This window comes from Miscanthus floridulus, chromosome 17 (genome assembly GCF_019320115.1).
Source record: "Miscanthus floridulus cultivar M001 chromosome 17, ASM1932011v1, whole genome shotgun sequence".
NCBI classification, from domain to species: domain Eukaryota; kingdom Viridiplantae; phylum Streptophyta; class Magnoliopsida; order Poales; family Poaceae; genus Miscanthus; species Miscanthus floridulus.
This window is the reverse complement of record NC_089596.1, coordinates 23,774,197-23,801,707: the sequence shown is the minus strand read 5'-3', so window position 1 is coordinate 23,801,707 and position 27,511 is coordinate 23,774,197. Positions and strand designations below refer to the sequence as shown.

Genomic DNA, 27,511 nt, shown 5'->3' with positions numbered 1-27,511 from the left:
GTCTTGCGTTGGTGTCATTGTAGCAATGGGCCACAGTCAATCAATTAAAAAAAACAAAAACAAAACAGGTGCATTTGTCATAGGATTTTCTCGAGTACTCCGTAGGATCATATGTATGACTTCTCCCTTGTTCAGGACTTTATAAAATCTTTGCTACATGAGAAACTTTTACAGAAACTTGTGAGAGCGAAATTGTTTCTCGTGAAATTATTATAAATTCCGCATTATGATAGCCCAGCTCTAGATTAATTTAAACTTGACAGGGTCTTTTTGGATCCATTATACAGCACTAAAAATTAGATAACTAATAGCTGCTAATTTTTTTAATAGTGATATGAAGGTGTATATAAACTATTAGCACTTATTAATAATTTTAAATCTGTTAATGGAATTAATAGTTAGTAGCCCTGTAGCTAATAATTGGAGGTCTGTTTGGATCCACTAATAATAATTTTAGCTGCTAATTTTTAGTGCAAAGGTCGTAGCAGGCACCTCCATTTCTGCCTGCCATGGCCATATCTAACTAAGTAGTAACTAGCATTAATAAAGTCCGATGAGTAACTACTGTTGTACCCTTAAATACGACCACGTCTCTAGCCAGTTCAAAAATACTTAGTTGTAATAAAAAAAAGTGCAAGACGAAATTTGGAATCTTGCAAAGTATATAAATGTGAACACGTATGTATGCTCTTCCACAGTTGTTGAATCTTGAGACTAGCCACAGCTATAGAGAGACAAATATCCATCCATCCATCAAGGAGGCTTAAGGCGAGGGCTCTGACTCTGAGCGTGGAGATCGACGACGACCGCGCCATGGCAGGCGCCACCAACGGCAACGGCGGCGGGGGGAAGGTGATCAGCATGCCGCTGCAGTACTTCTGCGTGCTGGCGGCGGCGGTGGTGGCCGTGATGGTGCTGTCGCTGTCCTTCATGTCGCCGGCGGCCATGGTGGCCGTCCGCTACAACCTCGGCTCCTCCGTGGCGGCCGCCACCCCCGGCAGCAGCAATAGCAGCAGCGGCGCCGCTGCCGGCCTGGCCGTGGCATCACCGCCGCCGGTGGCACGGGAGGAGAAGGAGCAGGCGCGGCGGCGGCCGCCGGTGGTGCTGTTCAACTTCGGCGACTCCAACTCCGACACCGGCGGCGTGGCGGCGGCCGGCGGGATACGGATCGTGCCACCCGAGGGACGCACCTACTTCCACCACCCCACGGGCCGGCTCTCCGACGGCCGCGTCATCATTGACTTCATCTGTGAGTTCCATACCCATACTTCCATTGATTAAACTCACCATTAATTCACCGCTTCTTCTGCCGTTTGGTAAAATCAAATCATTTCGCCGCTCTGTTAGCTCTCTGGAATGGAATTAGCCGATAATCCGAGGACTTAATTGCATACGAAAGCAGATAAACTGTTAGGTGGAAACGCCGGCAACTAGGCATCCCTAATTGCGCAGTGAGTTTCTCAATCCAATATGAATCATAGATTCATGTGAAATTCCTCTGTTCTATACGCTCTCGATTTTACCGGGTCAATCAATCAGGCTAAGGAGATTTACAGCTAGAAGATGGTCGGTGGATCGTGGTGGCTAACAAGTTGGGAAAGGTCAAACAAGCCCATGTTGCCGCCGATGTGGAAGAGGGATTAAAAATTGGTGCTATTCGGTGGTTGAAGTAGACGAGGCCCAATCACCATGCCATTTCAGTCTTTGGTTCTTTGTCCAGTCAATTGAGAGAGATGGAATCATGGAAAACCTTTGGCTGGCTGGAATGTCGAATAAGGTTATCTGCAGGGTCGAGGGTGAAAATCTGCGCTTGATTGTCTCAGCAAACTTGGTCCCATTCTCCGTTGCGAGACTGGGCCTCGTTCACTTTGAAAAAAAAAAGTGAACCTGATGAATAGTACCACTTTCGTCTTATTTGACAAATATTGTCCAATCGTGGACTAACTAGGCTCAAAAGATTCATCTCGTGATTTCCAACTAAACTATGTAATTAGTTATTTTTTTACCTACATTTAATACTCCATGCAAATGGCTAAAAATTAATGTGATGGAGAGAGAGTGAAAAAATTTGGAATTTGGATGGCATCTAAACAAGGCCTGGTTCTTGTGCTTTCCTGCCTGCCTCTTTCTGTGTGCAGACCAGACAAAGGTTGTTGGACGACCATCTTGTGTTTGATGCTTCTTCCTTCTTCACATAAAGTGTCTTGGTAAATTCGACATGCCTTTTTTTTCCCTTCTTGCATTGGCATGGATCGGAGTACCAAACATCCTTTGTGTTATCATCAATAAAAATGTCCTTAGGTTATAGCTCGATTTGATGTAAAGAGATTAGACTAGATCTAACCAACACAAAATGATAATGTGAGTACAGAAGGGGGGTACTCTTGTTACTGGCTTGCCAGTTGTTTCTTACTCCTATTTTGTCCGATTAGCAAGTTGTTGAGTCAACAGCTAACATCACCGGGAACACTAGTGCAACTAGTGCCGTGGCATTGGCGATGGCAGATGGAGCTGTAAACCTACCAGTCACATGGTTTTCTTTGTCTGGTCTGTCAACGTTAGTTAGTGCTTGTACAAAATATTAGGAGTTCAGGGTGCACAGCATCATTCAGCTACATCGTCAAACTGTGCTTATCTAGACTGGAACTGGAATGGGTAATTTTTGCCAGCTTATTTACATGTTTGTATTGGTACCTTGTTGTCATAAGAAAAAGTCAATTCTTCAAATTGCTGTGCTTTTTTAATCTTCTTCTAAAATTTAGAGGAGTTTGATTATTAAAAAATAATTTAAAGAAGTCTTCCACTCGCTGACAGTACACAAAGTCGTTGACTATTTTTTTAAAAACTTGCATCTTTAATTACAGAATACGCAATATGCATGTCATGATCCTGCCACATATATGGTATATTACCCATGTGGAAGTTCATGCTTGTCACATTGCATCAGGTTTATCTTATCCGAGTGTACATGTTGAGCAACACCCCCCCCCCCCCCCCTCCTCTCAATGATACCTTTTTTTTTTAGAATTACACTGGTACAACGCAGACACCCATAACACGCACGCACGCACACTCACCCATATAACCATACGTACGCAAACCAGTACCGCTATGAGCACCTCTGAAGGACTGAGCTGATAGATCTCGAGATTCACGAAGTCGACACAGGCGCCTCACTGTCGCCGGAGACGTCGCATACCACTGAAAGCATAGCGCCGTTAAATCCTAAATAAAATCAGGAAAATGCGATCACCCGTGCCAAGTAGAGGACCTGAACCCAGGTCGGCAGGTTCCACCACAGGGACCCCCCCCCCCCCCCCCCCCCCCCCCCGCACACCACCCACACACACACACAATGATACTACTTGTTTACCTAACGGCAAAGTACTAGTTCTTTATTATAGTTTTTTTGTATAATGTATGTTTACTAATAAGTGTAAATTGGGAGAACAAAAAGGCGTTTTGTCATGGTCCACGGATGCTTCATCCGGACAGGCTGCATCTGTACTTTCAGTTTGTGGTCATGAAAGCTTTAATCCTCAACTGATCTTCTCAAGTACAAACATCGCATCTGCACTGCATATATGGTTGAGATCTGAGATGCACGTGGTGGGGGTACCTGTGCATTATCTGTTCTGTTCATGATCTGAAATGTAGCCGTGACACACCAATCTGAAATGTCACTGTGACAGAGGATTAGTAACACATAGCGAATCTGCACTTACCATGTATCCAAAGCTTAAATTTGTTAACAGTTTCTTGTTTTTTTTTCCACTCATGGCTTAGTAGGGTCATCTTTTCAGGTGAGAGTCTGGGCACGCATGAGCTGAACCCATACCTCAAGGGAATTGGTTCAGACTACAGCAACGGCGTCAACTTCGCCATGGCGGGCTCCACGGTGACCCACGGCTTCTCTGACTACTCCCTGAACGTCCAGGTCGACCAGTTCGTCTACTTCAGGCACAGATCCCTTGAGATGTTTGAACGAGGTTTGTTGCCTTGTCACAGGACATCTGTGCCATCAAATTTACACTCAATTCTGGACCTGAAAAATGTGCTTTGCATCAGGACTGAAAGGGCCGGTGAGCAAGGAAGGGTTTGAGAACGCTCTGTACATGATGGACATCGGCCACAATGACATGGTTGGTGTGGCGCACACACCGTCTGATCAGTGGGACAAGAAGATCACAGAGATCGTCGGCGAGGTCAGACAAGCCATCTCGGTAAGCTCCACGCGCCAACATACCACTCCTCTGAAAAATTCCGTTCAGCATACTGATACATACACTGACTGACAAAGAAGCATATCTCTGTTCTCTTGGCAAAATTCAGATTCTGTATGACAATGGAGCGAGGAAGTTCTGGGTCCACGGCACGGGCGCCCTGGGGTGCCTGCCGGCGCTGGTGGTGCAGGGGAATAAGGGCGAGAAGGACAAGCACGGCTGCCTCGCCGGCGTCAACAGGGCTGCCAAGGCGTACAACAAGAAGCTCAGCCAGCTCTGTGACGACCTCCGGTTCCACCTCAAGGGCGCCACCGTCGTCTACACAGACATGTTCGCCATCAAGTACGACTTCGTCGCCAACCACACCAAATACGGTACGAAATGGATGGCAGATCCTCTTCCTTCAGAACCAGAAAGTTCTGAAGATTCAGGCATTCAGAAGAAAAAATTAGACATTTCACTTGCCGATAGCATGTCAGAGCTTGCTTACGCTCTAGTTCTTCTCCAGGGATCGAGTGGCCGTTCATGGTGTGCTGTGGCAACGGCGGGCCGCCGTACAACATGGAGCAGGGAAAGCCTGGCTGCGGCGACCTGTGCCCACCGGAGGCGAAGGTGGTCAGCTGGGACGGCGTGCACTTCACGGATTTCGGCAGCGGCCTTGCTGCCAAGCTTGCCATGAGCGGGGAGTACTCCAAGCCCAGGGTGAAGCTGGCGAGCTTGATCCATGGCGGATCCAAGAAAGCCTCAGACTCTTGATACGGATCATCATTGATCGAGTCGTGACCTTTGGATCCACGTCAATGGAAGATGGGTTAACGGTGATGAACTGAAGACGATGAAGGCTGTCGTGGTTAGAGGGAGGAGATGTTGCATCAGGCTGTTTCTTGACGTGGATTGACTCCTTGTACACACTACACAGAACTACCAGAAGGCAAAGTAGCAATGGGAAAGATCAGTTGCAATTGCAAGCTTAAGTTAATTTTGGTGTCTTTTTTTGGATTTTGTGGTACAGAGTACAAAGATTTTGTACCTTTATGTACGTGTATAGACTATTTATGATAGTTATTACAAGCTCCCAAAGGAAATATGATGTGTTTTGTCATTTCTTTCTATTTTGAAAAGAAATAGCAAATAGTAGGAAGCAATGAAGCATCATGTTTGGCACTCATCACTATCTTCAGTACAGACAAGTAGTTAGGCCTCTCATCACTATCTTCGTTGGCGTCTACGGTCTACCACTACTCGTGGCTTGTACGCTTTTCCCCCTTTGTATTGGTATTACAATGAGGGAAAAATCATGACAACAGTTATTATACCAAACAAGCTTAAGCAACAAATCATTTCTGCATGGTTATCAGGTTCATAAAGTGCAATATTTACTGCAGTCATAATTTTCATTTCCATGGCAAAAAAAAAAAGGGTAAAGATGATGCAGAGAATGCTCCTCACTCAGTGCAGGAGACAAGTGTATGATTCATGGACAAATCACCCAAGAGAAATAAACCAAAGTATTCTGGTAATCACATCAAAATCGACCTATTTGTTGTATGAGGTAAAAAAGGTATGATAATGGGACAGTACAATATTGCTATCTATGCTGGTAGAGGTACATCCTTGCAATCCGAGGAAAGGCAGTAACATAGAATGCAAACTCTTCCTTTTGACAAATTGTACACCGTTGTGAGTAATATACTGATATCAGGGCCTCCATGTGGGACTTCAGATGATTCCGAATGCTGATTGCAGCGACGATGTGACACGGGAAGCGAGTGCATTTTGAGCGAAAGTCTGGATGTTCTTCTTGGCATCTGTAACACAATATTTACTTGGTAAAACTCATGTTGTGTACCCAGTTGTGGAAAGCTTTCAAGGTAAAAGTTCTATCTCCACTCCAACAGAGACTGATATGACAATATGACATGAAAAAGCAGAACTCTAAAACAAATGAGGAAGAAGAAACTTGATGCAAGCCTTAATGCCTTTTGTTAATTTCCTAAATCTGAGACTGATGTATTTGAGAATGTGAGACCTGTTGTGCTGTAACCTGTAATAGAACCTTAGTACTCCTTTACTCCTGTTCTTGACTGAAAACTAGAAGCCTAGAAAGTGAAGTAAATGATACCATCATCATAGTATCACGTATGTACTGAACTACCAATTAGTGATTACTCAAGTCTTAGTAGTACATTCATTCATATTTGGTTCTTGTAAGTTCTGATCTTCTGGACGTGGATAAAGGACAATTGGAGTTACTTCCAATCCTGCTTTGGCCAGCAATTGCTATTGCAGGGTAATTTACTACTTTATTTCTGTACCGAGTTGTGGAAAACTTTCAAGGTAAAAGCTCTATCTCCACTCCAACAGAGACCCATATGACATGAATAGGTACTTTATTTTATCAGAACTAACAGCAGAATGCTGTGTACAAAACAATACAGGTATAGTGAAGGTAAAAAAAAATTCTAGAACAAGCACATAGCTGATGAAATTTTGTTCCTGTAACATGCCAAACTCTAATGCTGGACAGCAAACCAAGAAACTGAATGGCTTGCACATTATTGAACATAATGAAACTATGCAAAATTGAAAATTATTAGCTTTAGAACTATTATGCTTAGGTTTGATAGGGAATAGTCTATCTAATTCAATCACCAGTTTATGAAACGGCAATCAGTTCAGAGCAAAATAACTAGGGCAATAAATCTTCACTACAAACTTCTCAATTACGCCGTAGGACGTACCTTTGTTGCACTTGGTGAATCCAACAATGTTTGCAATGCTTAGACTCAAGCAAACTCCAACAACAAGAAGGTAATCAGCCTCAAGCCTGATGAGTGAAAATATACCAAGAACGATCCATGCAGCAGCCTAAAACATGGAGAGATTTGTTTTTGTTTATATATATTCTAATACATATTAGTTATCGTGGTTGGTAAACATAGAATAGACAATAAAAGGCCTTTAATGGATCACCCTCAAGTATGGATGTGAGACCCTTCTCTGGTATCATTTACAATGTTAAGACTTTCGATAAGACTTCCATCTTCTCAAGAGAACAGACAGATCAGCCAGCTTTTGTTGAGGTAAAGATACTATCACAGAACCCCTAACTAAGTGCATATTGTGGACTTGTGGTATATCGGAACCATGAGGGAGAAGGAACAGTCAAAAGAGGCCATTTTTCCCTCTCAGGAAAAGCTGTGATTTGAGATGCAGAGACTGTGCTTTAAGTGATAAGCTAGAATCCACTACAAGTAATTTTTATTCATACTAACCAAATTTCAAGTGTTTAAGTTGATAAAATGTTGCACCTATATTAAGTTGTTAACCAGACTTATACCCAATAGTTATTAAACCATAGTTGGATTTAGGTATATTTTGTTAACCTTTGTCCAATTAAATCATGTAAGTTAATGGAAACCATTGGGAAATAGGACCATCTTAAACATAACTAAGTAGATAATGGACATGCACAGCTAAGGAACAAGGAAATATGAAACAGCCAGGTACATTTGTACATGTAGCAGAAACACGTAAGGATTATAGCCTTCCCCTCTCCTAATTGAGCAATTCGTAACTTATTGGTTCATAAAAAGATGATCACAAACAGCAGTTTCTAGTTGAGTAATCTCAGACATCATGACACTCATCTAACGAATAGCTATTGTCTACACCATGGCATTCGTTATATAACAGATAACATCACTCACAGTCAAGTAAAGAGTCCACCAGAACAGCCACGAATCCTTCTTGTTCATCCGAGCGAGAGACTGCAGGGAACACTCAAGTTACAACTTGCAACAATTTTTCACACAAAAAACAGTAGGATTAACAGCACAGGCAAAGCAGGCACGGACCTCCCCATCAAGGCACTCAAACTTCCACACGCTGTTTCCTTCATCGTCAATCTCATTCCACCACCGCAGCCCCACTAATATCCTGCCACTGACGTTCTTCACCACCCAGAAGTCGAGCGCTGCGAGGAGCACCGTGATCACGAAGATGATGACGAAGCTCTTCACAAAGAGCGAGAAAAGGATGTAGAAGGCCAGCGCCCCCGCCTTTGAGCGAACATAATAAGAATTAGCAAGTGTTAGAACGTGCTCGTATATCATAATTCCAGCAAAACACAATGTAAGATGGCATGAGATGGCAAGCGGTTTACCTTGAATAGCACATGGAAGAAGCATGTAATGGGGTTGGCATAATTCTCGCTAACCACCTGAAAAATGTTCACGCCATTATTTGTTTGGACAGATAATAATCAGATCTTAACTGAGCAGGAGCTTCATCATAAGCTAAAAGAGCACCGACAGCCCGATCCATCGCAAGAAACCAAAACAACTGCATCCCCCTATCCCAGAAATGCATCCCCTATCCCAGAAACCAAATATCGGTTCACTAATTCAGATCCCATGCCACACCAAGCCCCTTTCACCGCCTAACTGAGATCCACGGGCCACTCCAAGCCTAAATGTATCCACCCGAATCCGAATCAGAACTCGCGGGCTAAAAGAGCACCGACAGCCCGATCCATCGCAAGAAACCAAAACAACTGCATCCCCCTATCCCAGAAATGCATCCCCTATCCCAGAAACCAAATATCGGTTCACTAATTCAGATCCCGTGCCACACCAAGCCCCTTTCACCGCCTAACTGAGATCCACGGGCCACTCCAAGCCTAAATGTATCCACCCGAATCGGAATCAGAACTCGCGGACCATAATCCGAGAACCAACAACGAATACGGGGCAATTCCTAGGCGAGATCAAATCCGAGCAAGATCGGGAACGCAGGAGAAAGCTCGGATCCAAAGTTCCGCGAGAGGATGGAGATAAGAGAAAAGATGGTGAACGGAATGGAGCTACGCACCTGGCGCTGATCCATGGATGCTTCCTTCCACCACCTGCGCCTGCTCCGCCTCCGCTGCGTCGTCGCCGCGTAGCTCCGCCACCACCGCCTCCAACCCCGCCGCCTTCGCCGCTCGCTCCACCTCCGGTTCGTTCGTGATAGATCCGGCGGCAGTGCCGGTGGATCAGTTCGCGGCTTCTTGTGCGGCGGCTCCCAGTCCCAGCCCAGGCTCACGTAGGTGAAGTCCGCCGTGGAGAGCGCGTAGATCAGGGAGGCTTTTACCTGTGTACCCTTAAAAAAGATGCCACACTTCTGCGTATCCCTCAAAAGTTGGTCGTCATCTATATGCCCTCGCTCGAACTTTTCTTTTCCCTCACGCCATTCCGTCGGCATTCTGTTAGGTATTGACCGTTTGGCGGCTCTGACATGTGGGACCAGATTAGAAAAATACCATCCTTACCCCTGGATCATTGCAATGAGCGCTGGAGGGGCCATATTTTCAAGCCTGTCGGTCCTTTTTTTGAACGTGCGCTGGAGGGCCCGACGCACGTACACATATTTTCAAGAAATGAACTGCAGGGGCCATGCATGCACGTACACGTACTACTGAGCACAGTACTTTGATTGAACGTACTACTGTTGTTTATTAACCTGTATACTGTTGGTGCACTGGTACGGTGTATGCTTTTTTTTCGAGGTCGATTCGTCTGTTTACATGTTCAATTAATTTCGACAGTGCAAAGTGCAACAGTGCACGACATGCATGCTAGCTGTTTTACTGGCGTATGGATGCACACGTACGTGCCCTCGGATCCGAGTCCAGCAAAGCAAAATGTGAAACGCGGATGCCAGATGATCAGTTGCGTCAGGTATGTGGTAGCTCTGGTGCCTAGTAGCTCTACGTGCACTGACACAAATAAATGTATCACTGTGTTCTCTCTCAAAAAAAATTATCACTATGGCAGCATGCATGCATGATAAATTGCACGAAGTCGCGCGCATGCATGCGAGGCAACAACAATTAAGATCACGCTAGCATGCAAATACATATGCACGCAGCACAAAACTAGATCGACGTGCGGCTGTTCACACTAGCTAGCTACTACGCTAGCGCCCCGGGCGTGACCTTGCTTGCCACGCATGCTACCACCATCGACCTTTTATATATATATATATATATATATATATATATATATATATATATATATATATATATATATATATATATATATATATATATATATATATATATATATATATATGTGTGTATGTGTGTGTGTGTGTAAAATCTGCCACGAGACAACTGTCCGGATCAAGTACGGTCTTTGCATCGCTGATGGAGGCAGACAACTCAACAGGATACATACTTCCTCTGTCTCAAACTATACGTCGTAAGAATATTACTTCCGGCCGTATAATCTACATTATTAGTACGTATGTACTCCATGCCGTACATATATCTAGAAAAATAATTAATCAAACTATAGATCCCGATGCGGCGTCTCCCGCCGACCCCGTGCGCGTGCGTGCGTAGGTACGTGCGGACGAATACGATCGATCGATCGAGGTGGAGGCCAGCCACACCAAACGTGTCAACAGTAGTGTGGTTTGGGGTCTTGCGTGGGGTGAGAATTTGAGCGGGCTGTCTGGCTGGCAGCTGGCTTGGGGCTTGTTTGGATGCCAAATTTTTTGGCAAAGTGCTACTGTAGCATTTTCGTTGTTATTTGACAAATAGTGTCCAATCATAGTCTAATTACGCTTAAAAGATTCGTCTCGTGGATTTCGTCTAAACTGTGTAATTAGTTTTATTTTTATTTATATTTAATACTTCATGCATGCGTCTAAAGATTCGATGTGATGGGGAATCTTGAAAAATTTTGCAAAATGGGGTGAAACTAAACTGGCCCTTGGACAGTGGTTCGCTGACAGGGCTTATTCTTTTGCTCCAGGGATGCAGGGCTAACTAGCTATCTTCTTGGATCATGTGGATCAAGGCAAGGCTCGTTGATGAGAGAGTTGAAATGATAGCAGTGCAAATACAGCACCATTTTTCTCCGATAGTTAAAAGAAATCGTGCAGGACCGTAGGAGTAGGTCACGGTTGGACAGTATCAGTATAGTTTGGCCGGGCTCCGATGAACAGTAATGGCACAGAGGAAATGAAAATTGGCCTGGCAATGGCACAGGGGAAACGAAAAAGTTCAGACACCCATACAAGCCCAAGGGTAACTGAGTCATTCTCCAGAGCCGTTACCCACCGTTAGGAGCAAATGCCGACGGAATGGCATGAGGGAAAAGAAAAGTTCGAGCGATGGCACGTAGGTGACGACCAACTTTTGAGGGGTACGCAGAAGTGTGGCATCTTTTTTAAGGGTATACAGGTAAAAGCCTCTAGATCAGGGCTGAGTGGGTGAACCCGCGGGAACGGGGCGGGTTGGGGCGGGTTTGGGATGGGTCCCGCTAGTACTAACATTTTAGTTGCTAATTTTTAGTGCTAATAGATTCAAATAGATTCTTAATTTAGATAAAACTAAAAAAAGAAGAAAGTAAACTATGGAATAGCTCGTGTAAAATAAGTCACAAGATGAGTCATATAGGGTTTTGTGTAAGTTAACTTTTTAAATTTTGATTAGGTTTGTAAATTAGCAATATCTATTTCTAAATAAGCTTACTATAAACATATATTTAATAATTAATAATTAATTTAATGATACTTATTATACACTGTAAATATTAATATTCTCCTGTATATATTTGGTTAAAATTAAAAATATTTGACGTCTCGAGAAATGAGAATAATGTCACTCTTTGTGGGACTGAAGGAGTATACTCCATCGGTTCCAAATTATAAAGGCTTTTATAGATACATAGATATCGCTATGCACCTAATTATACATTATATCTAGATGAAAAATAGAAGATATATATTTGTAAAGTTAGAACGGTTTACAATTTGGAATGGAGAGTAATATATTTAAATTTCGCATACATGTCATTTATGATAATAATGTGATTACAAACATAACTTAACCTAATATGATATATCACAAAATAAGAATAAAATTGCGATGTTGCTTAAGTGCCTTTTTGTTATAGTTTTACTTCCATTTTTCAAAGCTAAATCACTTTAGAAATTATGGAAACCAACACCCCCTCTGTCCCCAACTAAATCAATTTCTAGAATCCGTGCAAGTTAAACTATCTTAAGTTTGACTAACTTTGTAGAAAAAAGTAACAATATTTATAATATAAAATTAGCACATTATGAATATATTTTCTATGATATATAATGATACTAATTTGATATCATAAATCTTGACGGATTTTTATAGAAATTCTAAGTTTAAAAAGTTTAACTTAAGACAACTCTAGGAATCTATTTATTCAACGACAGAGGGAGTACTTGAGTGTAAGTGCATCTAGCTCTTCAGTGGATTTTGGTGAATTGAATTACAACATCATTAAAGGTCTAACAAGTTTGCTAAGTATTGAACAGAAATTTGAGTCTATTACATACATTTATGAATTGTGGAATGAGAAATGTATATAGGTTCAACAAGAAGCCAAACTTGATGATATTCAACATAATGTTAAAATGAAGGCCAAATTGTGTATTGTTGGGCTAGAAGATTATGGAAACAATCTAGTTCAAGCATAAGACAGCAATGCAAATGGAATTGATGAAATGGCTTCTATATTGTGGGATATCATAGCATCATGTGAAATCAAGCATACTTGGCAAATAGCAAATGAGACATGAGTTGATGATTTTGGATTGGTCTCAATGATGGCTTGCTTTACATGAATAAGAAGAGTTTGATAGTGGATTAGCTTTAATCAAGGGTTGAAGAATGGATCAAGAATGCATAAGTGAAAAAATACCAAGCAAAGGTTAAATGACAAATGACACAACTCATATTGGATATAAATCGGTCTCTATGTTGGTTTGCTTGTATGGATAAAGATTTGGAAAATCACTTTGCATTGATTTGATCAAGTTATAAGTATGAAGATAGATATTAAAGTGAGTGTTAGGAGTGTCAAGCCAAAATAAAGAAGATATAAGAAATTGTGAATTGGCTTGACCACATTGATGTTGATTCATATGTCTTTATGTGAATCAAACTGAAGCTTGATTGATCTCAACATTCATATATAGAAGATATTCAAGCAAGGATCACAATGTTGAAGAAATGGTTTTTCAATGGATACTTAATATGATGTGACTTGAGTATGGCTTGATAAGGTGAAGATAGCAAGGAAAGGGCTTCGAGGGACTAAGCGAAGGTGAAGAGCAAGCGATGGCTTAAGTACCGAGGTACCATGGCTAAGGTGAAGAAGAGAGTACTTGCATTGAGTCGAGAAACTAATCAAGCTATGAGGAGTCATATTATGTTGAGGATCAAATCATTAGTGAAAGTGGCTTGAAGACATTGAGGTGAACTCATATGTGTGGAAATGGTTCAAATCACATGCTCAAGGTGTGTTTGCTCGGAGAGATGAGACAAAGATGATTGCAACCTCTTTATGAAGTGATATTGAGAAAAATTTGCATATGAAGACACTGAAGACTCAAGTGGTTGAAACGGTTATATTCTCTTGATCTTGAGTATAGGTATGCCATACTATCAAGGGGGATGCAATACGAATCATAGACAAGTCTCAAGTGCTCAAACTAACCAAACCCAAGTGCTAACATGAGAGAAACACATTAGCACAACACTTTCACTTGTTGATCTTGGGGCTTGTTCTCTACTGGGTTGCATAGCCCTCGAAATAAGCTTTCTAGAAGTCCAAGATCACTGAAAACGGAGTTCAGAGTAAAAAGTTATGGTGTTTTCCGTGAGGTGACCTATGTTGTTTCTGGGAGCTGTGGCAGTGCCGCGAATTTCGCAGCAGTGCTACACCGCGGCAGTGCCACGAGTAGCCACGGCAGTGCCTGTAACACCTCTAGTGTTACACGCTTGCTTAGCACCTAGGTTAATGTCTAAGAGAAATTAGCAAAACAAGTTTTCGGGTTTAAAAGTTTAAAACACACATGGGATGACGAGTGAGTCTTAGGTGGTTCACTTTGATGGACTAAACTAAATATCTGAGTTAATTCACTTAGTGCATAAAAGTATTTAAAAATGTCCGATAATGATTCTAGCAAGTAAATGGCGAATGGCTTGTTCGGATGGATTGAGCATGAAAACAATTTTTATAAACAAAATTTGTTGAAAGTAAAAATTGCTAAATATTAAAACCTTAGAGTTTTAGTTATGCTTGTTAGTGCATAAAGTTGTTTAGAAAATGAAATTTTGGAAGCTAAAATAATATAAAATATAAATAGGAAAAATCATATCATCAGCGGGATATGAACATCGTGAATATGTTGGTATGCTTGTTCGAGTGTTAATGTGATGTTTGTTAGTTAAAAATAAACATGAACGAAATAAAAAAACGAAGGTGCCGCTGGCCACTCATCTCACCTACCTCGCCGGTACGACGTGCGCGTTATGAGCTAGGACCGAGCTTGCTAGCCTTGTCGGCTACTTGCTCTCCCTCCCTCTGCTGGTTTTATCGCATACATCTCTCTCTCGCTCTCTCTCGTCTGCTTGGCTTGGTGCCGCTGCTGCACTGGGCGAGCGCAGTAGGCGCCATGTGCGCATGCTCCCTCGTGTCCTTGTTTGGGAGTGCGTTAATGGATGATTTGCCGAGCTGGCTGTCTTCGTGTCCCGCCAGGTTTGAGTCGTTCCGTCTATGCACAAGTTTGAGGGACGGTGGTGCCTCGTTGTTTTCTCACATGTACTCGGCCTCGACTTTACTAGCAGAGCACTCTCGCCTTGGTCTGTCTAGCTTTGGTCGGGCCGCTACCGCTTTTCACATTGCCCGCACGTGGCCCTGCTCCTACCCAGCTCAGTGTCATTACGCCGACATGACCGTGCCGAGCAGGCCGGGCCACCTCCGAGCTACTGCTGCTGCTGCCCCCTACCCTCTACTTCTTAAGGACACCGAGCTGCTGCTCTCGTCCTGCTCACCCCCTCTCGCGTGCTCTCCACTCTTCCTCTCTCTACTCTCCCTCTCTAAATGCTGTGCATCATGGCTCATGCTCGCCATGTAGAGCTCCGCACCACCTCACTGCCCTCGCATAAGCCCTAGGAGCGCCATCGCTGGGCCACCATCGCTGAGCCTTCTGTGGTCGCCCGGCCACCGCACGCAAGCGTGCGTGCACCCCTCGGCCCTACGCTAATCCGCTGCTTCGGGCGACCTCCTACTGGCACCTGCGGCCGCTCCCGTCACTGGCCGTCGTACGCACAAGTGCGCCTAGGTCCCACAGCGTCGCCGCTGTCCTTCCTCTCACCGAAGCCTGTGTGCGGCTCTGCCTCACCTGCTCCTTCGCCCTCCACTCCGACCGCCAACTGTCGTGCCCCGCAGCATCCCCACCGTCGTCCGGAGCCACCGTTGGCACACGTCGCCTGGCCACCTTTGCCATCGTCAGGTCATAGCCGCCACCGCCCGGTTGTGCACTCCTCCCCGCGCGCGCACCGCTGTTGCGCAGCCACCATGCCTAGATGCGCCGTTCCCGCCACCGGCCGGTGCTCCCCTGTCTGTGCTCTGCTTTTGAGGATGAAGAGAAGGGTAGGAATCAAAGTAGAAATTTTGTTCAGGGTTCTCAACGTAATTTCTGTGACTCACTTGAATAGTGTTGATGTCCGGTGGGTGGATTAAGTAAAAGTACAGGGGCCTATTCATAAATGTGCCTCCACCGCCTTGCCCTAGTGTGTGGGCCGGCTTGTTGGGCTGGGGCCTGCCTACCACCTGGGCCATCCACGTCGCCTGCCTCGCCTGGGCCGTGTGTTCGTCTAGGCCAGCCTGGTGCCGCCCGTGCCTAGGCCACGTATCCGTCTAGTCCGGCCTGGTGCCGCCTGCGCCTGGGCCACGCGCAGTGCGCCTGTGGGCCGAGCCACGCTACCGGACTAACGTCGTGCCTAGGGCGCGTGTGCGCGGACTCCCGCCTTGGGCCACTGGGCCGAATAGGTGGCCGCTGGCCCCTTTAGTTTTCTAACCAATTGCTAATTTAGTTTTGGAAATAAACTTGTAAAATCAATATAAATTTGTATAGTTGTCCAAAAATTATGAAACCAATTTTGTTAGGCTCCTAAAATCATGATCTATCTATTAGTGTAATTGGTTCATCTAGTTTAAAAACATTTCTAGGGTTGCTCTAATTATTTTAAAATACTTAATATTGTTTAAATACGAACTTGTAGAAATTTTCATGATAATTCGGTGACAGTGTTGACTCTAAAAATTTTATAGTAAATTACTAATATTATTAGTTGCTCACTGTAATTTTTGTAGCTCCATAATAATTAGTTTGCTAGATAGATAATGATGCCCTATTTTGAATAAAAATTAAATCAATAGAATGAGATAAAGAAACACCTTGGAATTGTATAACTAAAACACTTGTTGGAAAATGACACCTTTCTCGACAATGTTGATATGTAGACTAGCTCGTTAGAGCTATCTTGTTAGATTATGATGCGTGATCGGATTTCTAAGCATTTCGACTGTCGTTGATTATTTACATCTACGCATTTGCATCAATACCTATCATAATAGGAACGACGGTGGATCGATGGTATCAACTGGAGTAGCTGAAAAGATGGTGCCAGGGATCATGTCATGGAGATGGAATGCTAACTTTTGGTTATATTTTACCCAGGCAAGCCCCGGTGCATAACCTCTACTTTTCTGCACTTTAAATTATATTTGTGCATTAAGTTTTAAGGAGTTGAATGAAACCCACTTGCATATATATATATATATATATATATATATATATATATATATATATATATATATATATATATATATCTTTATCCTATAAGTCTTACTAGTATGATAGGATCGTGTAGATTGCTATGCTATAGGACTCCGGTAGAAGTCTGTCACTCGCGAGAGATAGAAAATATATTACTGTATTATTATCACTTGGAATATATAAATGGTGAAAGAAAAAATAGAGACCAGGCAGGTATTGTGGTAGAACACATAATCTAATACCTCCCAGGAGTGCTTGTCTTCCATTAGACGCTAAGCACTCAGGGGAGAACACCAACTTACACAGTTTCGTTGGGCACACCCCAGGGAAGAACCCAAAAATCCATATTTTTACATCAGGATCACAAATGAGAGAATAAAACTTATATCATTCTTAACCAATTCTTACATCTCTTTACATGTAACATTAGAGTATAACATTTATTATTTAACAGCGGAATGTATTCATATTATTAGAGTTATGAACAATTTAACTGAACAGCGGAATATAAACATATGAACAGAGTTACAGTGGAAAATAAATATTTATTCATGGCATGATGAAGCATTGATATATAAGCTATGACAACATATTATAAAACTTTTGTTTATAAAAATATTTAGTGAGAGTTATAAATAAAAACTATGATCGCAGCGTAAAGGAATCCTCTCTGAGCCCACCAGGAGGAATCTACATACAAGAGTCAGCTTTAGCATCCACTTGTCACCTGCAACAGGGGGGAATAAAACCCTGAGTACTCAATTATACTCAACAAGACTTACCTAACAGAAGAAAAGAAAAGACTCTAAGGATATGCAAGGCTATCTGGCTTGTGGGTTTATTGCATCTGCAGGAAGCATTACTAAGCGTGCGTCCTTATATTGGATTTTTATTAGTAAGCCGCATTAGTTCTTTAATGTCGGTGTTTCGTACAGGCACCGGCAAGTAAATTTATAGTAATGCGCGTTAGGCTCAGATGGTGCGCTAAAGGACATAAGATTTATACTGGTTCGGGCCGAATGTCCCTACGTCCAGTTTGTTGCTGCTCGTGTTATTAGCACCGAAAATGGTTCATAGTAGGGGGTACAAACGATTGAGAGAGGGACTGGTCCCAAGTCTCTGATGGAAGGGTTGAAAAGAGGCCAAGAGCTTGATCGCAGCTTGACTGTGTGAGTGTTGTGTGCTATGCCGTTAAAAATCGGTCCCCCTTGGTGGAGGAAGCACATCCCCTTTTATAGATGAAGAGGCCGGCTTTACAAGGGTGAGGGCTTTAGGATGCGTATTTTACCTAGTCTTATAGCTCACGTCTACCCGGCCTTCATTCTGATGAGTGTGAAGGAAGATAAGCACCTACAATACTATCGATGCCTCTGTAGAATGTCAGGTTGGTTACAGAATGTTGCCCTGCGCAGGGTATGGGTTGCAGTACAGTGGTTTTGACTTATGAGTCTCCCTCAGCCTTGCTCCGCATGCCTTCTGGTTCCTATGAGTCTTCGTCGGTGGGACGAGGGGTCGGGAAGCGGGCACAGCTCCCTTGGGGCCATAACGTGGTGACGGAATATCCGTCGTTCGTGGAGATAGCAAATCCTTTTCTGGAGCATAGTGGTTGTCGTGTATCTTCATCGGGTTTCATGTCCCAGAGCTGAAGGCGGCGCCTACAACTCTACAGGGCGAGGGCCACGCACCTAAAATACCTTTCGGGTTCTGCGGCGCCCGGAAGGGTCTAAAGCACCTGTCCCATTGTTCCCTGACAGTACTCTTCCTGCCAGGGCGCAGGGTATGGTTCTTGGAGCCATGGTTGACCCGAACGTCTTGTCTTCTCCCTGTACCCATCGCCATGAGGGAATGGGGAGAAGATGTCAGGTAAGATGAAATCAGTCTTTAGATACCGAGTAGGGCGAGGCTTTTTCTTGGCCGTCGGGTGAAGTGGAGGCCAGTCCTTATCTCTTGGTCGAGACCGAGCCCGCCCCTCTGGGGTCGGGCGAGGCGGAGTCTATCCCTTAGCCCTCGGGCGAAACCAAGCTCGCCCCAAAGGCGTCGGGTGAGGCGGAGTCTATCCCTCAGCCCTCGGGTGAAACCGAGCTCGCCCCAAAGGCGTCGGGCGAGGCAGAGTCTATCCCTCAACCCTCGGGCAAGACCGAGCTTGCCCCAAAGGCGTCGGGCGAGGTGGAACCAAACTCCTGTCATTCGAGCAAGGGACGCTATTGCGCCCTTATCCGTCCAGAAGTTTTTAACACTCGATGGTTATTGGTTCCACCTTCTAGGGTACCCCGGTATTAGGTCCCCGACAGTAGCCCTCGAGCCTCTAGGTGATTCAGATAGAACCGCCTAGAGGGTGTTTTTGATTTTGTCGGAGTTATTTTACCAGAGGGTGCGCGCGAGCGCACCCGATGGGTGTAGCCCCTGAGCCCCCGGGTGATTTGAGCAGGGTCACCCAAGGGGCTATAACGGACCCTTCGTGGGTAAGGCTGAAGGACTTAGTTTTTCGTCAACTAGATATTTTTTCGAGGGGGTCATGGTATCCCGTTCGCGGGGATCTCATTCAGGGCTGACATAATTTGGGCTTGTCCGTGGACCGGGATCCCAGTAATTCTTGCGCCCTTGATTTCGGATCGTTCGCGGACCCGTCCTCAGTTAGGCCGGCCACCGAGCTTCTGGGCCCTAGGTGGGTCAAAATAGAAAAAATCTTTGTGACCTGCCTTCCCCAGGTGGGAAGAGAGTCCAGATTCGCTTGGGGAAGGCGAACCGTCCACCGTGATTTTCGGTGGGAAAGGATAGGGACTACGGGCGCGTGTCCCATGACGTGACGCGGCGGTGCACGTGGTAGGCCCAGAGATCGAGGCGGATGGTTGCCCTTCTCGCGTCTGTCGCCCCTATAAAACCACGGGGTTCGCCCCCAAGGTTCCGTATTTCGCCCCCTTGCCTTTGCGTCTGAAACATCCGCCGCCAATCATGCCAGCCTCTACGCCCGCACCGCCGCCATCGACTGGCTTGCATCCGTGTTGTAGCCACTGTTAAGCTTGCGCCTGCCTTTCTCCCCAATTGCTTTAATGGAGTTGTGGGGCAGATCTAGCATCACCTCACGGCGTTTGGAGGGCCTCATCCACTGTGGCCTTCTTCGCCCGTTGTCCGCCATCCAGGAGTGGCTGCTACCCTGGCGACGAGGGTGAGCCGATGCCGCCCAAAGGGTATGTCGTTTCTTTCACCATCTTCCATGAGCGGGGATTTGCGGTACCCGTGCATAGATTCCTTTGGGGGCTGCTGGATTATTATGAGGTGGAGCTGCAGCATCTAACTCCCAACGGGGTTCAACATATGGCGGCGTTTGTTGCCCTGTGCGAGGGTTTCCTGGGGATCGATCCCCATTTTGACCTGTGGTGGTATTTCTTTACCATTAGTTTGTCGAAGAGGAAGATTGGGGGGAAAGATGTGAACGCGCCAATGGGATGTGCCAGCATTCATCTGCGCCATACCCGGTCGAGGGGTTACCCATACATGTGTCTGGTGACATCCAACAAGGGATGGCACTCGCAGTGGTTTTATGTTAGGGATGATGTGAGTGCCACCCTACTGAGGTACACTGGATGCCTTATTGAAGAGGCTCCAGAGTCGTGGGGCTGGGGCGTCCAGTCCAAAGACAAGAAACACCTCTCCGACCTTCTTTCCGCCCACCAAGCCCTGAAGGATCGGGGCGTAAAGGGGACAGGGATTATCGGCGCCTATCATGCGAGGAGGGTGGCGCCGCTGATGGCGCACGTGCTTCCCCTACATCGGATGATGCCTGGAATGTCGTTCTAGGGGACGGTGCTTGTTGACGAGGCGCTCCCTTTTTCGGAAGTGGCGCAGCGCATTAAGGAGGCGACGGAGCCGGTGAAGGATTCAAAAGGCAGCGTCCTCGACATTGTGTATCCAGTGCCCGGTCATCCCCTAATGCAGCCGGAACCTGGGTTCTTCGAATTCGTAAGCCCTCTTCTCCCGTGCTCTTTCTTTTTCTTGAATCTCCATTTTTTATACTTGCTTTTGCGACGTTGGGACCAGCCGAGGGGGCTAGTCTTCAAAGATAGTCCGGTTCCACTGCCGAAGGACAAGGCCATGGCGGCGGCGAATCGACTCGCGGCCGAGCGGGACAAGAAAGCAAGGGAGCAGATGAAGAAGGTGAAACGACTGAAGCAGGAGGCACGGGATCGGGGAGAGGACGTGAGCAGTGACGACGACGACGACGACGACGATGATGATGACAACGAGGTAGTCATCGACGTGGATTGGGGCGTCCTGGAGGACGAGGACACGCTGACAAGTGCCCACCCGTCCGTGTAGAGACCCTTCCCGTTCCATGTGGAGGGAAGTGAGTCGGTGGATGCCGGAGAGTCCGCCGCTTCGCACGGCGTGCCGGCCGAGGATTGGTGGATGGGGGAAGGCAGGCTTGCCGCCATCGACCCCAAGGCGATGGTGGAGGGGAGTGGCTCTGGTGCCGTGCCCCATGAGACGATGGAGGGGAGCGGCTCTGGTGCCGTGCCCCATGAAACGATGGAGGGGAGCGGCTCTGGTGCCGTACCCCATGACGAGGTGAGGGAGATGAGCCCCACTGCCTCGGAGCAGGGGGCAGGCTCGAAATGGTCCCACCCAGACGAGCCGGGGCAGGGATCTAGGGATCCATCCCCAAAACGCTTCCGCCGGCTGAGGGCGTCAGCGTAAGCTGCTGATTCCCCTGTTTCCTTCCTTTTTCCATTTCTATTTTGACCTAATGGCTATTACCTTTGTGTAGGTTCTTGCGGATGGGTCACCCCCTAGGGCTGGCGCCCAAGAAGAGCCTCGCCATTCAAGTGGGACGGATGGCGTCGCCTGGCGTCACCCCTGTTTCGGGCAGGAGTGGTGCCGACGTTGGAGCCGCGTTGGCCGACTCGACGGCGTCTGTGGTGGCGCCCACGCCCGCGGAGGTTACCGAGCAGGCGGCTTCCTCCATGGTGGACATGGTATAGCTGGCCGAGGGCCACATGCTGCCGGTGGAGGTGGTCGTGACCGCGCCAAGCCAGGATCAGCCAGGCGCAGCCGTGGTGGCGCTTGAGGGCGTAGTGCAATCCGCGCCACCGGGGGCCCAGGTGGATCTGCCCGTGGCGCTCGAAGCGGCCTAGATGGAGGAGGGTCTAGTCGGAGGGTCCTCGAGCACGGCGGTGGTGCCGCATAGGGTCAGGAGGGAGCCACCCCCGGCCCCTTTATCGGGAGGAAGCCGCTCCCCCGCGCAGGGGGAGCCGCCGCTCCAGTGGAAGGCCGCCCAGGATCCGACGTCGGCTCTTTTCTCGCTCGATGATCATGCCGAGAGCATGGAGCGGGAGGGTCTTGACATCGGAATCTTGACCATGCTGGATGCCCTAGACCAGGCCAGAGGAGCCCTGCATGAAATCGTTGTTCCTACTACCCAGGTATTCGCTTGGTTTTCTTCTTTCTTTGCATGTTTTTGTGTTTTCGCATTTCTGATACCAGTCTTCTTCCTCTTCAGATTCTTGTTGCTCGTAGCCGGAATAAATCCTGATTCCTCCGTGAGCAGAAGGCGGAGTGGGATCGCCTTTCTGAGGAGGCCTAGCTGCGAGCAGACATGGCCGCATAGCTTGCTGCCACCCAGGAGTGGGAGGCACATGCACGTCAGGACATGGAGGAGGCCCATGGGATGTTTGAGGATTTGTCGGCAAGGTCAAAGCTGGATTGGGAGGAGATCGCTAGGCTTCGAAAGGAGCGAGACGAGCTGCTGCAGAGGAATGCCGTGGCTAATGAGAAGGCCGGTGAGGTCCTAAAGGAGCTGGAGATGGAGCGGGACCTCCGGCGGAAGGCCAAGAGTAGGGCCACAACCCTTCAGCAGAAGGTGGACGAGGACATCGAGGTGGTCTGTTCTCTCCGGGCGGATCTCGGTGACACGGTGAGCCGAAGGTTGAGCGCCGAAAACGTCTCTGTCAAGCTGGAAAAGGAGCTTGCCCATATACGAAGGACCCTTTAGACTAAGAGCGACGAGCACGATCTTCTGCAAGCTGCGGTTGGGGTGGTCCTTGATGCCCTGAAGGTGGTGGAGCCGGTGGAGACCAGCCCGCTCGTGGCTCGTGCCGCAGGTATCACGGCTCGGGTGGGCCAGCTTGAGGAGAGTGCTTTTCATGCCGGGATCACCCAGGCCTTCACCATCGCCCATGCTCATTACGAGAAGGAAATCAACCTGAAGGTGATGAGCGAAGGTTTCCCGTCCACCTATGAGGATGATGAGCTAGAGGCAATGGAGAAGATGGTTGCTCCCCTTGCGAAAAACCTGGCGGATAATCTGAAAGAGATGGTTCTCCCTTCGCGGGAGTAGTTAGTCGAATAATTTTGAGAACAACTTATTTGTAATATGTGAACAAGTGTCGGTATTTTTGAGTCTGGACGCAGTTTCATGATTTTGCTTCGTAATTTCGTTTTGTTTGATTTTTTGCGATCTTACCAATCTGTTCCCCTGAATCTTGCCGCTGGTCTTCATGCGAGGAGATTGTTTCGAAAGAAGGAAGGGAGGTAGCCGTACCTTAACTAGCCCCCGAGTAAGGTCCGACCCCCTGCATTTGCTGGGGTCAGGGATTACTGGAGACCGGAACGTTCAGACGGAATCCCATTCTGTGGCTTTGGTGACAGGGTCGGCGAAGTCCTTGGATGGCATTGCAATATTCCCCGCCCTGTCTTCCAACAGAATTCCCCAAACGAAGACTCTATGGGCTTGGCAAGGTAGGGCCTTCGAACCTGTGTCCCTGTATTAATCGGCTCAAGCCCCCAGGCCTTGTCAGGGTCTGATAGGGGTCGGCCGTAATTTGCGTGTTACCCCCGTCCTCGATTTTCGCAATTGGAGGGGCTGAGTAAACGACACTTGCCTCGATGGCTCGAGTATCGCGCTCAATGAGCTCGCTAACGGGTACGGTCGTGTGGAATCCGGATCCATCATTTGCAGATGGGGTCGGTAGAGCCCTCTTGTGGCACTCCACAACTTCTTAACCCGCCTCCCGACAGATGCCCAAGCCGTTTCGATAGGCTCAGGCGACCCGATGGCCTCTCCTCGATGGAGATTCTGTGGGTTTGGCTCAGGGTTAGAATCGAACGAGAAAAGGTTGAGACGTCCCTGTCCGCTTCTGAGCGGGGTCGGGCAGGGCCGCTAGGGCTTGTCTCAGTTATTTCTCCCTGGCTCTGTTCGGCATGAGGTGGCCTCGAGCCCTTCATAGGCTATCCTTCGAACCTCGGCCTGCTGCCACCTATATCGAATGAGGTGACGGCCGTTTCATGATGCGACACGAAGCATTGGGATATAATGTTTTGCATATGTAATGCTTGAATGTTTAATTTAATCGAAATAAAGGCAGGGTTGGTAACGTTACCTTGGTGGCATGAGTGATAGAAAAGCTCCTACTAGATGTGTCCGTGTGGGGTTCGGGCCCTGATGTTTGTGATGAGGTTGGAGTGACCTGCATAAGAATCGCTATCCTTTATTTTTCGTACCTCGGTGGCGGTCCGAGGCGTTTAATTAACTTGGGCAACCTGATAGCTTCTCCTTTGGGGGAGATTCTGTAGGCAGACCCCTCCGAACCCTTCTTGAGAAGGCAGATGTCGAAGCTAGAGACACGAGGGGCGTTGAGTGTGATTTTTCTGGTGAACAGAAACACCATAGCTACCGAGGCGTAGGGTCTGCTAGTTCACCCAGTTTTACTCAAAGTTCTATGCTCGTATTCCGCACCACTGGTTTCAAGCGTACAGAGGGGTCAGGTGAAGAGGATGTCTAGACTGGTAGACATCCTCGGTAGCCCCCAAGTGATGTTCGTGTCCCCGCCATTTGACGGGGTCGGAAGTTCGGTAATAAATCTTTAACGTGTAAAGTAAGAAGGCAGAGATGCTTATCTTTCTTTGGACGTTCATTCATCGTCTATCCTAGGCCACATGGTCGACCCAGGAGAGCCGTTGGGCTCCCCTTTACAGAGGTCCTGTCGTCGGATTGTTCCGTGGTCCTGCATGGGGAGGCGAAGGGTTGTCTGCCCATGTGGGCGCCTTAATTGCCACGTCCGGAGCGGGTCAGTGGCGGGCCCTACCCAGGCAGTCTCCAGTTTGACTGGGGGGGACACCTCGTCGATCGGGGCATGTCCCGTCAGTTTCGGTGCGTCCCCTCAGGTGTCTATCAGCATTGATTCCGTATTTAAGGAGGGGAAGGGAGAGGGTTTTTCGTCCAACCTTTCGCCTTTCCTTAGCTGCAGTGTCTCCTCTTTAAATAGGGAGGGGGAGGGGAGTTCTCATCCCACCTCTTCTTCTGCCTCTGAGCTGCTACCTCTCCTTCTCCCTTTCCGCTGAATGCGCCCTTGCGTCGCGGCGGTCCCTGAGTGAGGAAGAGTAATGCCAGAGAGAAAGCTCACAAATCCGCTTATGAATCTGGAGCCTGATGTCAAGCCGGAGGTCAACCAACGTAGATGAGATGGTGCATGCCACCCTTGCTGAGGAGTCGCTGCTGCCGAAGGAGAAGGAGCGCTAGCGGGCGTCGTATGTTGTCGACTTCATCGTCGTTCGCTGTGTTCCTTCCTTGGCAGGAGGCGTTTCTTGCTCTGACGCTGTTGCCAGGGTTGTGGCTAGAGGCGATGGCGTAGTCCCTGGATGCCCTGGCGGAGGCGTCGCTGTCGGGGTTGCGGCTGATGACGATGACGTAGTCCCCGGACGCCCTGGCGGAGGCGTCGCTATCGGGGTTGCGGCTGACGACGATGGCGTAGTCCCTGGACGCCCTAGCAGAGGCGTCGCTGTCGGGGTTGCGGCTGACGACGATGGTGTAGTCCCCGGATGCCCTGGCGGAGGCATCGCTGTCGGGGTTGCGGCTGACGACGATGGCATAGTCCCCGAACGCCCTGGCAGAGGCGTCGCTGTCGGGGTTGTGGCTAACGACGATGGCGTAGTCCCCGGACGCCCCAACGGAGGCATTGTAGATGACGGCGTCTTCGAGGATTCCGCAAAGCGGTGGGATGTCGCCGATGGAGAGTGTGGCGCGGTCGCCGCAGTAGACGAGCTAGCCTGTGTACACGCCCCGGGCGTCGCCGATAGAGAGGCTGGCGCGGCGGCCGCAGTAGACGAGCTGGCCTGTGTACACGCCCCGGGCATCGCCGATGGAGAGCGTGGTACGGCGACCGCAGCAACACTTTAGTAAAGCTAAGCAAAGACTGTAATTGAATAATTTTGTGGAGAAGCCCCCGAGTAAACAGTCGTCTGAATTTATAAGAATATTCATCCTTTTTGTAATGAAATTACTTTGTAAGTGGCGAATTTGTGCAAAAAATGAAAAAAAAATCATCTTTTGCCTATGGCAAGCAATCTTTTTATCTTTCCCTTTTTTGTCGAAACAGTTTTAGTGCCCTCCGACCCTTCTCATGGTCTAAGTCGTAAGAAACTAGGAACGTGGGCGAACTAATTCTGATTGAGCTGGTGAGCAAAGAGGTTGCAGCCGCCGGGGCGTGGGTCTCCCGCAGTCCTACCAGTTGTATTCAGAATTTGTTCCCCAAACTCTTAGCCCTTATGACTAGTTTATGAGAAGAATGAAAAACTTAGCGAATGTTTGCAAATATATAACACAGGAGGTTTTTGCAAGCATAATATTTGTATTACTCATTTCAGCCCCCGAGTGATGTCTGACCCCTCGCGATTTGTAGGGGTCGGAAGTCACTAAGGATCGAGGTTTTGTAATGACAAAACTGATACGGAAGTGTATATGCTTATTTTAAGGGTAAAAGCGACGTAGCTGCTCAATGTTCCAAGCGTTGGTGAAGACCTCGCCGTTGATGGTTTTCAACCTGTAGGCGCCCGGGCGAAGTACTTCCGCGATGACGTAGGGCCCTTCCTAGGGCGGAGAGAGTTTGTGGCGATCCTTGTTGCTCTGCACAAGGTGGAGGACGAGGTCCCTGACATTGAAGGCTCGACCCCGTACCCGTCGGCTGTGGTACCATCGCAACGCCTACTGGTACCTAGCTGAATGGAGGAGGGCGATGTCGTGGGCTTCATCTAGCTGGTCCATGGCGTCTTGGTGAGATGCTTCGGCCCCCTGTTCGTCGTACGCTCTGATTCTTGGTGCTCCATAGTCGAGGTCTGTTGGGAGAACGGCCTCGAAACCGTAGACCATGAAGAAAGGTGTGTAGCCGGTGGCCCGGCTAGGAGTTGTCCTTAGGCTCCAGAGCATGGCCGGGAGCTCAGCGAGCCAGCGCGCGTCGAACTTGTTCAACCGGTTGAAAATTCTGGGTTTGAGGCCTTGGAGGAGCATACCGTTTGCGCGCTCGACCTGCCCGTTCATCCGGGGGTGTGCGACGGCTGCCCAATCGATCCGGATGTGTTGTTCATCATAGAATCGAACGAATTTCCTACCGGTGAACTACGTGTCATTATCTATGATAATGGAGTTCGATACTCCAAAGCGATGGATGATGTCGAGGAAGAATAGCACAGCCTGCTCAGATTTGATCGTGGAAATTGGGCGAGCTTCAATCCATTTTGTAAACTTGTCTATGGCGAGAAGCAGGTGGGTGAAGCCCTAGGGCGCCTTTTTGAGTGGCCCAACCAGGTCGAGCCCCCAGACCGCGAAGGGCCACGCGATGGGGATCATCTGGAGTGCC

General features: G+C 47.5%; 2 protein-coding genes across 2 annotated transcripts; one reads left to right on the top strand and one right to left on the bottom strand.

The window, feature by feature from the left end:
- Nucleotides 1-692: 692 nt before the first annotated feature.
- LOC136516317 (GDSL esterase/lipase At1g09390-like) lies at nucleotides 693-5,333 on the top strand. Its single transcript, XM_066509677.1, has 5 exons — nucleotides 693-1,249; nucleotides 3,804-3,989; nucleotides 4,069-4,223; nucleotides 4,333-4,597; nucleotides 4,732-5,333. The coding sequence occupies exons 1-5, from the start codon at nucleotides 814-816 to the stop codon at nucleotides 4,977-4,979; spliced, it is 1,290 nt and encodes a 429-aa protein (XP_066365774.1). The 5' UTR covers nucleotides 693-813; the 3' UTR covers nucleotides 4,980-5,333.
- A 320-nt stretch (nucleotides 5,334-5,653) lies between these two features.
- On the bottom strand, nucleotides 5,654-9,331 carry LOC136516318 (Golgi apparatus membrane protein-like protein ECHIDNA). The gene is made up of 6 exons (XM_066509678.1): nucleotides 9,096-9,331; nucleotides 8,389-8,445; nucleotides 8,081-8,284; nucleotides 7,934-7,993; nucleotides 6,965-7,091; nucleotides 5,654-6,031 (listed from the first exon to the last, which is right to left on the bottom strand). Exons 1-6 carry the CDS (start codon nucleotides 9,108-9,110, stop codon nucleotides 5,943-5,945), a joined length of 552 nt encoding a protein of 183 aa, XP_066365775.1. The 5' UTR covers nucleotides 9,111-9,331; the 3' UTR covers nucleotides 5,654-5,942.
- Nucleotides 9,332-27,511: the final 18,180 nt, after the last annotated feature.

Coding starts and splice junctions, on each gene's coding strand:
- LOC136516317 (XM_066509677.1), top strand. CDS start 814: ATGGCAGGCGCCACCAACGGCAACGGCGGCGGGGGGAAGGTGATCAGC. Junction 4,224..4,332: donor AGGTCAGACAAGCCATCTCG/GTAAGCTCCACG, acceptor GGCAAAATTCAG/ATTCTGTATGACAATGGAGC. Junction 4,598..4,731: donor CGCCAACCACACCAAATACG/GTACGAAATGGA, acceptor GTTCTTCTCCAG/GGATCGAGTGGCCGTTCATG.
- LOC136516318 (XM_066509678.1), bottom strand. Junction 7,092..7,933: donor GGTGGACTCTTTACTTGACT/GTGAGTGATGTT, acceptor TCCATGTTTTAG/GCTGCTGCATGGATCGTTCT. Junction 6,032..6,964: donor ATTCACCAAGTGCAACAAAG/GTACGTCCTACG, acceptor ATTGTGTTACAG/ATGCCAAGAAGAACATCCAG.